This window comes from Artemia sp. Qi Xiang Cuo, chromosome 5 (genome assembly GCF_049724085.1).
Source record: "Artemia sp. Qi Xiang Cuo chromosome 5, ASM4972408v1, whole genome shotgun sequence".
NCBI classification, from domain to species: domain Eukaryota; kingdom Metazoa; phylum Arthropoda; class Branchiopoda; order Anostraca; family Artemiidae; genus Artemia; species Artemia sp. Qi Xiang Cuo.
Genome location: NC_142798.1, coordinates 62,429,786 through 62,443,908, shown reverse-complemented (window position 1 = coordinate 62,443,908; position 14,123 = coordinate 62,429,786). Strand labels below are relative to the sequence as shown.

The window sequence follows — 14,123 nt, the reverse complement described above, 5'->3', positions numbered from 1 at the left end:
GAAAATGTCAGAACATTTTTTCTCAAATTTAATAAATGTTAATTTCCAAAGGGGAGGGGGATAAACGCCTAGAGCCGTCTCCTAGAAGGTTCGTTCTGGGTTGCCACCTGGTGAAAAAAAATCATTAGATTATTGAAAAGAATCACTGAATCATCATACATATCACTAGATTATTGAAGAAAATCACTAAATCTACCAAAAAATCACTAGAATTATAATACTATTTATCAGTGTAATGAATAGTTATTTTGCTTCTTTACCATGTTCTATACTGGCGCAGGAATGGGAAGGGTGTATAATTACCCCCCTAGATGTAGAAAAAACTTTTGTATTGGCGTTTTGTTTTTTCTCAAGCGAAATTACCCTTGAAATTTTGAGAAATGCCTTTTTGCATCTTTATGCAGAGAATAGAACAAAATTCTTGAAAAACTGCAGTTTTTCCCCAACAAATATGAGAACTATTTTATTTTAACTCTAGTTGAGCTAGTGTAATTACTGGACACCAGTAGCAATTTTGAAAATAACCTTTTTTATATTTTTATTGAAAAAATTTGTCTCGCCCTTCACAAATTTTGATAAGCATGGGTCTTATCGTTTCTTTAATAAAAAAAGATCCAAAGAAAATGTTTTTCTCTCAAAATATTTCCGTTTATTACTGACAATTAATTAAAAAAAAACTTTCCACAAAATAGGTTTTTCAAGGAAAGTAAAGAGCTTTAATAAACCTAGAATGAGCAAAAATCAAATCAAATAATCTACCAAGCATGAAACTACCACACATCAGCATCAATAAATAAATCAAACCCAAAACAAACAGAAATTAAAATAAATAACCGAGTCAAACTCAAAATGAGCAGAAATTAACATGATTAGGGCTCACAACCCCTATGCTTTCTCAAGGCCAGAACATAACTTGTACTCTACTGAAAAAATACAAATGAATGTGCATTGTCAGTTTAATATACATATGCTCATAGTTGTTCTTTAAAATCTTAATAATTTTCTATTTATTAAAGTGAAAATATTTTTTTCTAAGTAAAGTGCAAATTATGTTCTGGCTTTGAGTAGGCATAGGGGTTTTGAGCCCTAGTCATGTTATGTTCTGCTCGTTTTGAGTTTGACTCGATTATTTATTGTAATTTATGTTCGTTTTGGGTTTTATTTATTTATTGACGCTGATTTTTGGTAGTATTATGCTTGGTAGATTATTTAATTCTATTTTTGCTCATTTTTGGTTTAATGGAGTTCTTTACTTTTTCGAAAAACTTATTTTGTGGAAACAATTTTTTTTTTTAATTAATTGTCAGTAATAAACGGAAATATATTGGGAGAAAAAAAAATTCTTGGGATTTTTTTTTTTAATAACGAAACAATAAGACCAATGCTTATTAAAATTTCTGATGAGTGGGACAAATTCTTTCCATGAAAATATGAAAAAGAACATTTTCAAAATTGTTGCTGGTGTCCCAGTAATTATACTGTACTTTAGGGTTGTTTTCCCACTTTTAGATGGAAACCTGCAAAAATTACACAAAAGTTTTACTGCTGTGAATCGGGGTGTTCGGGGTATACACTTTGGAAGGGGCAAGGTACACTGAACGTCATTTTATGTCTAAAATCCCTCTCACAAAGCGAAGTTTGGTCTCCTAGTACTGCTTATTAAAACTGATAACCAGAAAAAGAGTATAGATTGGTACCGATTATATGTGCATATAGTTTTGGAACCTTTCAACCATGCTGAACAATTGGCTATTTCAAAAATTTTATCAAACGATTTTTGAGAAAAAAGGGATGTGTGAGTGGGGCCGGTTGCCCTCAAATTCTTTTTGTCACATAAAAAAAGACCTAGATATTTTAATTTCTGTTCAAATGAACCCTCTCCCAATGTTCTAGGACTATTGGTTCGAAACGATCATCCCTGGGGAAAAAACAAACATCCGTAATCTTTCTTCTGGCAAAAAATACAAAATCAACATTTTTTGCAGATAAGAGCTTGAAACCTCTATAGAATATGAAGTTAAACGTGCTTATTAGGCATTTCAATTACAAACAAGAGAATTTGGAGAATTATTGGAGTATCGATTAGATATTAGAAGTCAAAACTAAAACCATTAAATAATTCCCAGAGGAAATACCACACCCCCCTTACTCCCTACCGACTTCAGTCATCAAACTATAACCCATTTAACCTATATGGGAGAAGTACCTTGGGCCCTTAGGATAAGAGAATTATGATTTTCAGAGGCGTATTTCCCTCCTCTGGCCTCAAATATGCTTGAAACTTATGGTGGAAGTAATTTTGTGCAAAAGAGACAAGGCAGATGGATTTTGGGGTCTACATACATTCTGCACTAAAGTGTCCAAAGGTTTACATGGCAATAGAAAAGAGGGTACCTACAGCTAATGAGATGTAAATCAAGAAGAAATTTAGAAGGAAACATTACAAGTCTTACTATGAAATGTACTAAGTCCTATTTTCTTTTTCAATAATTTCTTTTCTCTTTCAAAATATTATATTTAATGTATACCTACCTTTTTTTTCGACAACTCCATTTCTGAACTATTTGCAGATGTTGAAGCTTTATTCATATCCAATCCTCTTTCAAAGGTTTTAAGAGAAGAAATTCTAATTTGGAACTGATGGATTGTTAAGAGTAAAAAACCTTAAATATGAAGAAAAAATTTGACGTGAGCAAATGTTGTGAGATAGGAAGTATAGAACATATTTGCAATTTTGCGATTAATTAGGTTCTTCTAACATCTTGATGATAACACTCTGAGGTCTATATCTGATATATTGCGAAATCGAAAGTTTCAAAGATGGTATATTTGCATAAATACTAATTTGGCACATATAGGGAGGTGTAATGGACCATTATTTTCCTTTTTTTATTAGTTAGCTTCCTGTATGATTTATTCGATTGAATTAATCTATGCGCTATATCATGAAAAATCACTAGAATTAGATAAAAAACCCTAGAAATTCCCTAAAAAATCCAGGAGACTTGTAAAAATCCCCAAATCCCTAAATGAAAAAGTTTGCCCCTAACAGACCTCAAAAATCCCTATTATAGGGGGAAAATCCCTAGAATGGAAACACTGGTTGGCAACCAACATGCCAAACTCAAGATGGGGACAAACAAGGGCTGTGTAAAGTTTCTTGATAACTCTTGGTTGGCAACTTGTCACTGAATGCTTGATCAAACCAAGGACCTTGTTTGCCTTAGCTGCTTGGTTCAGACAGTGACTATGAAATTTAAGCTTATTGTCAATTAATACCCCAAGATCATGCTCTTTCTCAGCACTCTGAATAGGCATATTGGCACCTGCAGAGTCAACCATGTGATAACTATGGCAGGGATTGTTTGGACCAAGATGAAGGACTTTGTATTTGTATGGGTTGAACTCAAGTGTCCAGGTTGGTGCCCACAGATAAAGGTTGTTGAGATTTTCTTGCTGAGAAGAGCAATTTTCTATAGAGACTGCCTAGAATCCCTAGAATGGAAACACTGGTTGGCAACCAACATGCCAAACTCAAGATGAGGACAAACAAGGGCTGTGTAAATCTTCTTGATAACTCTTTGTGGGCTACTTGATACTGAACGCTTGATCAAACCAAGAACCTTGTTTGCCTTAGCTGCTTGGTTATAACAGTGACTATGAAATTAAGCTTATTGTCAATTAATACCCCAAGATCACGCTCTTCCTCGGCACTCTGAATAGGCATATTGGCACCTGCAGAGTCAACCATGTGATAACTATGGCAGGGATTGTTTGGACCAAGATGAAGGACTTTGTATTTGTATGGGTTGAACTCAAGTGTCCAGGTTGGTGCCCACAGATAAAGGTTGTTGAGATTTTCTTGCTGAGAAGAGCAATTTTCTATAGAGACTGCCTAGAATCCCTAGAATGGAAACACTGGTTGGCAGCCAACATGCCAAACTCAAGATGGGGACAAGGGCTGTGTAAAGCTTCTTGATAACCCTTGGTTGGCAACTTGTTACTGAACGATTGATCAAACCAAGGACCTTGTTTGCCTTAGCTGCTTGGTTTTGACAGTGACTATGAAATTTAAGCTTATTGTCAATTAATACCCCAAGATCATGCTCTTCCTCAGTACTCTGAATAGGCATATTGGCACCTGCAGAGTCAACCATGTGATAACTATGGCAGGGATTGTTTGGACCAAGATGAAGGACTTTGTATTTGTATGGGTTGAACTCAAGTGTCCAGGTTGGTGCCCACAGATAAAGGTTGTTGAGATTTTCCTGCTGAGAAGAGCAATTTTCTATAGAGACTGCCTAGAATCCCTAGAATGGAAACACTGGTTGGCAGCCAACATGCCAAACTCAAGATGGGGACAAACAAGGGCTGTGTAAAGCTTCTTGATAACCCTTGGTTGGCAACTTGTTACTGAACGCTTGATCAAACCAAGGACCTTGTTTGCCTTAGCTGCTTGGTTTCGACAGTGACTATGAAATTTAAGCTTATTGTCAATTAATACCCCAAGGTAATACTCTTCCTCAGTACTCTGAATTGGCATATTGGCACCTGCAGAGTCAATCATGTGATAACTATGGCAGGGATTGTTTGGATCAAGATGAAGGACTTTGCATTTGCATGGGTTGAACTCAAGTGTCCAGGTTGGTGCCCACAGATAAAGGTTGTTGAGATTTTCTTGCTGAGAAGAGCAATTTTCTATAGAGACTGCCTAGAATCCCTAGAATGGAAACACTGGTTGGCAGCCAACATGCCAAATTCAAGATGGGGACAAACAAGGGCTGTGTAAAGCTTCTTGATAACCCTTGGTTGGCAACTTTTTACTGAACGCTTGATCAAACCAAGGACCTTGTTTTCCTTAGCTGCTTGGTTTCGACAGTGACTATGAAATTTAAGCTTATTGTCAATCAATACCCCAAGATCATGCTCTTCCTCAGTACTCTGAATATGCATATTGGCACCTGCAGAGTCATCCATGTGATAACTATGGCAGGGATTGTTTGGACCAAGATGAAGGACTTTGTATTTGTATGGGTTGAACTCAAGTGTCCAAGCTGCTGCTCACAGATAGAGGTTGTTGAGATTTTCTTACTGAGAAGAGCAATTTTCTATTGAGGCTGCTGGACCAAAGAAGTTGGTAGTGTTTGGGTCAACTGACTAGTGGTGGAAAACACCATCTTGAGATCTTCCCTGAAAGATTTTAAGGAAGTATCCATAACAGAAGCTATTTTTGCTATCATAGCCTGCTCACTTAAGGGGAGGGGATGGCTAACTTTGCAGGATGGACATGACCAGGAACAAGTAAGTGATTGCATCATCTTTCTCAACAATTTATATTCTCCAGGGCACAGGTCTAGACAATCATCACGAATCCACTTCTCACAATGTCACACTCTATGGTAGAGGACGCCTCATCCAATTCTGTAGAACAGGCAGCACGCCTATCATGGCTATTAATTGGGCTTATGTGTTTTTGCTTAGCCTTGATGGACGTAATATATTCAACTAAATCAGGAAATGAAACTAAACAGGTCCAGGGTATGTGCTAGGCTACTACCTAGTGTTATGCTACTACCTAAAAAAATCTTACTACTCATCCTTAAATCAATACTTAAATCATACTTTCTGATGTCATTAGATATAACTTTAATATAAATGCTATACCATAAGAAATGATGTACAAAAGCCAACCACTTGGTAAGGTTAAACCCCTGGCTAGGAATCCAAAAAAATATTTTCTAGAATCTGGGATGTTTCCAATTTGTGAAGATTGTACTTACAATGAAAGATGCTTTCAAAAAATTTGATTCATAGCCAAATCAAGTTAAAAATTTGACTCTAAGAATTGTCTAAACTGGCTAAGAGGTTTGTGGAGCATGAATGAAACCTGAAGCCTAGATTCCATTAGAAAGGTAAAATACAAACTAGATACATGTAATGTGAGATGGGTTTAAATCAAATATGCTTGCTATCCTGCCTCTTGTGAAGTCATAAATGCTGCCCTTGGAATGTGATTTTTGACTAAGGCTAAAGTCACTTAAACAATACAGTGTATTTCTTGGACGGGATTTTTTTTTTCAATATCCTATGAACATCTTCCATTTATATGACTATGTTATAAAAATCGCTACAGAAATCTTAAAGGAGGATAATTCAGAGTTTTGAAGAGTAGGGCATACAGATTCATTCCTGGCATTTTACAAGTCCCCAAGGAATTTTGTGCAACCAGTTGACCTACCTGCAAAGATAAGCCATTACAAGGGAAAATAAACCTAAATTACATACTTCAAAGAGGACTTCTGTAAATCCCCCTGCAGCTTATGGTTATTTTTCCCTTGTGTGAAGAAAATGTCCTCTATTTTAGAACCCAAAGTGATTAAGTAGGTCAGAGGAAGGAGGGGTGCATACAAAAGAGAAGAGGGAACCACAAATGTAGGTCTATTCTTCATTAATGGGTTTTACAGTGCTCAACTTTTGCAGCAATAGGATTTCCCTCACAGCAAAGAACATAACTAATATTTTCTTAATGCATAAGTTAAAGCTAATATATCTGACTTTAAGGGGGTTTCCATAAGAATTTTCTATAACTTTGGTGTCTTAAATTTTTTTTTTGGATTTTTGGTTATTTTTTTTTTCAGATTGGGGTACTCCCCCTCCCTTATCCCCTGTGGCGTATGGATATGCCATACACAGCAAATACCATTTTTCTTGGCTATTCTACTTTTTTTGCATTTTCACTATATCTGCCATCCTTACTACTGATGCTACCACAGTAATTGCAGCTAGATAACTGAATCCACTTACTGAATTTCCTTATTACCTAATGTTACTTCCTCATCTTCTATTATTTCTAATTCAAGTAACTTATTCTTCTTAACATTAACATTCTAGCCTATTTCTACTCCTCCGACTGAAAATATCCAACAATTCGTTGTTCTTTTTTTTATCCTAGAATTTTCAATTCGTATTTTTTAAGTACAGTAGAGTTTTGTCTTCCTATTTAACCAAATGTATTTTCCCATACCTTTTAAATAGAAGGGAACTCTGTGGCTCAATGCCTACCTATTCTTCTGATATGAAGAAGCTCAAATAAAAAATCAGAAAATTTAGGGCTAAAAAAAAGCACTTGCTAAGTTGTGAGATAATATTTTGGCTTTTTGTGGGCCGAAGCTATTGTGCAGCATAAAAACACCAAAAGTACTGCTTTTGTTGTAGTATGATTAGTTTTGTTACTTTATCATCTCCTGAAAAAAAATACACATCCATTACTATCCTTTAAAAGTATGAAGTTTGATATGATTGTTGTATTGCTGAATCCTCTGTTACTAAGTTCTTCGACATGTTGTATCTGAGAGTATGATGCAAAATTTGTATGGTAACTGTTCTGGCTATGTAACTAAATACTTAATAGATTTACATTTTTAAAATCTGCTTAAGGAAGTAGATATTATGTATGTATATTATCTTTTAAAGCTTGCCATTCATTATCAAGAATGGTTTCACAGAGCTACCAATTGCAGACTTCATTGATGCTGCTTTGTTATTGAAGGATTTTGCAACAAATGAATCAAGATAGAATATCCTGTAGAAATATTATCTAAATATATTTGTATAACTTTTCACCTCATGTAATTTTTCATTGCTTCTTTAGAGCTATCGAGTATTTCCTATTAACTTTTGTACGCCAGGTATGTGTTCAAAAGCACCAGATTTCTATTGCTTGGGTTCTTGAGTTAATTTGAGCTTCCTTTGACAAATGTTTTCCAACATACAAAAATCTCAATTGGAAATACCAATGATAGGAGCAACTGTCAATGGTATGATTTAAAGACCATAAGTTAAAACATTACTTTTTTTTAGATGTCTCCACCTGTCTATGCTGATCTTGGTAAATCTTCAAGAGATGTTTTTGGTAAAGGTTATCATTTTGGCCTTGTGAAGCTAGAATGCAAAACTAGAACTGCTTCTGGAATGGAATTCACAACTTCTGGCAGCAATAGCACAGATACTGGAAAAGTAGTTGGAGCACTGGAGACAAAGTACAAAGTCAAGGAGTATGGTATGTAATCTGTATTGAATTATTGTGGACTGAATTCAATTAAGTTTGACAAAGTTGTGCATAAGTTTTTGAAATTTGGAATGGCATCTAGATAGAGTACTTGTTTAATTGCTACAGATCACGCTGTTGCTCCTATAGAAGGTCAGAAACAAATTTTAGCAGGTTAAGTCATTTTTTTTTGGTCATCTGTAGATAAAGCTAGTGTAATAACAATAAATGCAAATTTGTACAAATGGGTCTTATTAGAGAAGTAAAACAAATAGCAAATATCATTTTTTTTTTTGTTTTATTCCTTCCCCTTTCTTTGATTGTATGCAGATATAAATATCTAGTTGTATGCAGAAATTTGTTGTGGCTTTGATAAAATTTTGCAAAAATGATGACATTTTTATATTTCAGCATAGCAATCACATAGCACTGCACATGTAAAATCAAGGTCTTCAAATAATCTAACTAAGTAAAAAACTTAAATTTACACCTTGTGTTTTTATTTTTAGTTTTGTGTTGTAAAGAACTAAAGGGTATGTCTAGTATTCTCTTAATTTAATAGGAGAGCAAAAAGTGAAGTATTAGATATTATTGGAGGAACAAATTTGTTTTGGGAGTCAACAAAAATAAATGGTTTAATTGTTGAGGACAGGTACATAGATTGGCTTTAATTTAGGTGTATGGCAGTCTTTATGAATTTATCTTTTGTATTTTGGAGCAAGAAGTGATGAACGTATTTGCCATAGTCATTTGGGTCTTTCCTACCTTAACCCTTTCACGACCAATGGGACCTTACTGTCCCACTATGTAAAAACCCTTTGGGCACTTCTAAATCGATTGCTACAGTGATAAAACCTTTTCTATCGTGTTTTGCTTTTTCTAGCCATTTGGTTGATGGGTAACAAGTCAAGGTAGGGTTCAGTTGGAGCTATTTTGCTGACAGTGAAGTTTGGCTGATTATTTTTTATTTTAAAGGTAAGAAGTTGGGTTTTTTATTTGTGATAACAAGCCACAGCGTAGTAAGATCAGATTAAAAACTGCAAGAGTTATTGCTGATGTTTAAGTCTGATAAAGCTCTTTGGAAGCCTGCTCTGCTGGATTCTATTTTTGGGACCTTGTAGTTCCAGTGGTCAAGGCCCCTGCGTGGCAGCGACTGTAAAGTCCCGCTGGTTGAAGTTGATAAAATGACACTTTCGAAAATGCTCAACGATAAGCAGTTTCTCAGAAGCATTAATCTTGGAATTGTTTTTTTTTCTAGTTTATTTTAGTTTCCTATGGCCTATGGCTTTTTGGTTTAGCTGACCTTGCTCATCACACACACTAACTCTCTTTCTTGTTTCTTTTTCGCCTGTTATTCACGCCTTTCTCTCTCTTATTCAAGTCAAGATTATACAAAGAAAGAAAAAGTTCCTTCTTTCATTCTTTTTCCAGACCATGAGGAAGAAAATGTCTACCAACCAAAGAACCATACTGAACGCCTTATAAGAGGTGGGCAGTGATCTTAGTGATTTAAGATGAAGATGATGACTGGTTTCAGCAGTCTGAAGAGATAGAACTGGATCTACAGGAAAACGCCAACACCTAGAATTATACTATGGAGCCAGACCTGACTGACATGGGATCAGCTATTGTTCTCCCAAGTTCAGATATACCAAACGATGGGGAAGACTTGTCAGCCACTTCTCCAATCCCAACCAATACGGATCCTTGCCTTACTTCGCCTTCAACTTCATCGGCACCAATCCGTCTCTTGCAGCTTATCAACCGATGAAAATGTAAGGCCACCAACAAAGAAGACAAAAGTTGTTGAACCATAATGGGCTAAGTAACTTTTTCCGTCCGTCTCTCTTCTTGAGCAACTTAGGGAAGATGGTATCTTAGTGTGTTGCCCTATTCGCTCAAATAGGAAGGGGCTTCCTATCCTTGAACCCGATTGAACTTAAGATGGAGGGAGCCTCGACCAAAAACATTGAGGATCGATTGTTGTTTATAAATAGATGGATTCCAAGACTTCTGTTTGCCTTCAACTACCATGGTACAGAGGTAGCCTCTGTAAGGAGATATAATCATGATAGGTTTATCTCCGTTACCACAGCCCCTGAAGTAGCAAAATATTATAATGATCATGTATGTGTGTGTGTGTGTGTGGGGGGGGGGGGGTAGACTTTTCTGACCAGAAAAGGACAGCCTATGAAAAAGACAGAAAGTCGTTGAAATGGTGGCACTGTTTTTTTTTTTTGGGATTACGTTGATTTGACGCTCTGCAATGCCCATGTTTTGACACTCCTGTATCCCGAAGAAAAATTGACACTACTATGAGTTGTGAGAGGACTCGTGTCTATGACACAGTTGAAGAACTTTCCTGGAAGCACTTTCCAACTGGCTGCTACAGTTACCAAAAAGACGAGTAAGTTGTGGTGCCTCGGTTCCAGACGACGTCCGTCTTGGTGGTCCGGGCAAGCACTGTTCTTGCTGTGTTTCTCAACACTCCAGATGAAAAATGTTTTCTCTAAAGCAAGATGAGTCAAGACTGTTCTTGATTTTCTTCAAATGTGTACATTTTTTTTTATCTAAGTTTTCCATTTTGAATAAACGGTTTTATTGACTTGCTCAGCGGGACTTCTTGGTCCCTTCGGCTAGCATTTGATCAGACTGCTTTGCCCAGCGGGACGTGGAGTCCCGCTTTGAAAAGATTTTTTTTCCTATTCATTTTAGGACTTTTCTATCTACATACTCAAAATCAGCGTGTCTTTCAGGTAAGGAATCATACATTTTTCATCGAATTTGATCTACAAATAAGGGCTTGGTCGTGGAAGGGTTAACCCAGTTAAAAAACCTTTCTACAAATATACAAAGTTTATAAAGGCTCTGAAGTTGACTTTTAGAAGCAGAGACCTTTACCATCTTATATTTTAGGAGGGAAGAATGAGGAGAGGGGGTCAAAATTAATAAATAATTATCCCAAAACTTCATTGCCTATCCTTTGCTATATATTCCTTGGATTTCAAAGACTTTCTTGCAAAAAAAAAGGAATATCCTATCTTTACAATTTTGGAATATATAGAGTACATATGTAAAAATTTAGGGATTGTTTTTCCTAAGAATTACTGACCCACATACAGACCACCAAACCTCATTTGTCAGGTCCCACTTGCATGTGTGATTTCGAGTAAAATTTTGTACTGCTTGATCTCCGAAAATGCCCTAGATAATGTGGTTTTTTTTTTTTTTTTTTTTTTTTGCTTTAGCATGCAGTAATTTTCTGGGTAAGATTTGTCCCGTTTGGATATTATGTCTCAGCTGGAGACTGGTTTCTTGGTCTTGTGGCACTAACCCCAGGATCTAGATTTCTGGTTTCTGCTCCCCATGGTTGTGGAGGTTTTATATCCTGGTTCTTGAAGGATAAAATTTACTTATTAAAATGGGTTAACATGGTTAAAAAAAACTGATTAAAAAAATTCATGGTTTGTAATAACTGACTGCTTATTTCAACTTGGAAGAAAATCCCATAAACCTTTGTCAACAGTCTTATCTCAAGAGTTCAAACGATTGAGAAAAACTTCATTTAATTTTCGCCATTTTTAATAACTATTATTCTGTTCAAGTCTTTTTGAGTTTAATTAAAAGCCAATGATGCTAATTTAAATTTTTGTGCTAATTTAGTTTTGGTGCTTATTTAAAATGCTGGAAAAAAGGATAAATTTGACTCAGCTCCTGATCAGCTTAGTAGCAGGACTGCCCCTGAAACTTAGACAATATCCCAAGATTAGCTTGCAAAATATCCAAAGGTTAGAAAGAAATTGGAAGATATTGCATAACAAATATGTATAGATGCTCTTTATATTAAGAAAAAGATTAGGCATAGATGCTCTTTGGTAAGGGTAATGAGGGCGATTTTTAATATACATACTTTTTCAAGATCCAATGCTCAGGTCAGAACTTAAATAAATGTTCTTAAATAAATGTCAATTGGGTGGCATCCCTGCTCAGTAGGCTTCTTGCTGTTAAACATCTGATAGCCTTACTTCTTTTTTTCAGGTCTGACGTTCACAGAAAAATGGAGCACTAACAACGTTATTGCAACTGAAATAGCAATTCAAGACCAAATTGCCAAGGGTCTAAAGGTGTCTTTCGACAGCTCCTTCTCGCCAGACACTAAGTAAGTTTTATTTATTTCAGACTTTTGCTTTAGGCTTTTCTCTTGCAACAACCTACATTTAAATATGCTGCAATTTTTAATGGCTTAGTAGGAAGTGGGATAGCTTTGCCACTATTAGGATATGGCGTATAGTTTACTGATTGTAGTGTTCCTAAAAATGCTATTCAATAATGGATTTTCGGATTCAATAATGGATTACATTTCCAAAATGTGTTTTAATTGACAATTCCAAGGGGGGGGGAGGGGTCCCTGGTTACGTTCTTGGTTCCCTAAAAAAAAAAGCTGCTAATTAGTTGTTGGTATTATTAAGCTGCACGGAAAATAATGAAAACAACTTCATGCTATTGAGTGTGTATTGTTTATTCTTTGACGATTTTATAGTGTCAAAACAAATCTGGTGCTATGGGTAAAGGGAGCGTGTAGAGAGAAGTTTCCGGGGCTTTTGAGATTGTAGAAAATGCTTCGGGTGAATTTGTGAGGGTTCAAAACTAAAATGCTATGTGTTTAGGTTTTATTTCTTTCTTTTACTGTTTTGTTTTTCTCTCTTAACCTCTTTCACTACCTTCACGTTTAATGCTTCGAAGCTAATATTAGTAGTATGTTGGAATGGTAATCTATACGACTCAAATATGCCAATTGTAAATTTGTTTTAAACGCGACATGGAGTATTTAATTATAAACGTTTGGAGTATTTAATTATAAGTTAAGACAACTTGCGTTGAAACTGGAGCAAGTAACATATAAATTCAAAATTTAGGATGTCTTTTTCATTTATTCAAAGGGAACTGGCTCCTGTTTCGTGGGGATCCTGAAAGGACTCAATGTAATTCTTTTAAAAGAGCTAACAGGCTTCAGAAAAGGCCAAAAGTTCCATAGACAGCGTCATCCACATTGAAACTGACGTAAAAGTGGCTGTTCTTTTTTGATCCGTTAGACGCCTGTGGTAACGCCGGGAAATCCGGCGCCCCCTTCATGGAAAATTTACCTTCCCCCATGGAAAGATCCTCCCACGTAACCTTCTCCTCTCGACCCCCCCCTCCACCAAAAAAAAATCCCCCCGGAAAACATCTGTATACTTCCCAATAACTAATTCTATATGTAAACAATGGGCAAAGTTCACAACTTGCAGTCCTGCCCCTGGGGACTGTGGGGGATTAAGTCATCCTCAAAGACATAGTTATTAGATTTTTCGTGTATTATGAACAAAATGACTATCTCAAAATTTTGATCTGGTGACTTTGGGAAACAAAGAGCATGGGAAGGATCCTAGTTGCCCTCCAGTATTTTTGGTCACTTAGAAAGGGCTCTAGAACTTTAAATTTCTGTTCAAGTGAGCCCTCTTGCGATATTCTAGGGACACTGGGTCGATACGATCACCACTGGGAAGAAAAACAAACACACATCCGTGATCTTTCTTCTGGCGAAAAATTACAAAATTTCACATTTTTGCAGATAGGAGCTTGAAACTTATACAGTAGAGTTCTCTGATGCACTGAATCTGATGTCTAATTTTCATTAAAATTCGAATGAATTTTAGGGGTGTTTCCCTCTTTTTTCGAAAATAAGGCAAATATTCTTAGGCTCGTAATTTTTGATGGATAAGCTTAAACTTGATGAAACATATATATTTGAAATCAGCATTAAAATCTGACTCTTTTGATGTATCTATTGGTATCAAAATTCCGTTTTTTTAAAATTTTGGTTACTATTTAGCTGGGTTGCTCCTTACTTTCAGTTCCTTACCACGAACTGTTTGATACCCCCCAACTAGATTGCAATCTCCAGTGCTAGAAAATTCGAGGCCTCAAGCATGTTTTCTTCATAGAAAACATCGTTAAAACCTTCAGTGTAATTCTGAATTCTTGCCTTCCTTCCAATGATTATAATTTTTTTTTACAGTGATGATTAGAGTACTAA

The 14,123-nt window shown here is 35.9% G+C and overlaps 1 protein-coding gene across 1 annotated transcript in view; it reads left to right on the top strand.

Moving 5' to 3' along the window:
* LOC148952355 (non-selective voltage-gated ion channel VDAC2-like) overlaps positions 1-14,123 on the top strand; it is a 50,931-nt gene that overhangs the window by 23,583 nt on the left and 13,225 nt on the right. The window contains exons 2-3 of the mRNA XM_089089827.1: positions 7,861-8,059; positions 12,086-12,206. Coding sequence (XP_088945953.1) covers positions 7,861-8,059; positions 12,086-12,206 — 320 coding nt within the window. The remainder of the gene's footprint in view (positions 1-7,860; positions 8,060-12,085; positions 12,207-14,123) is intronic.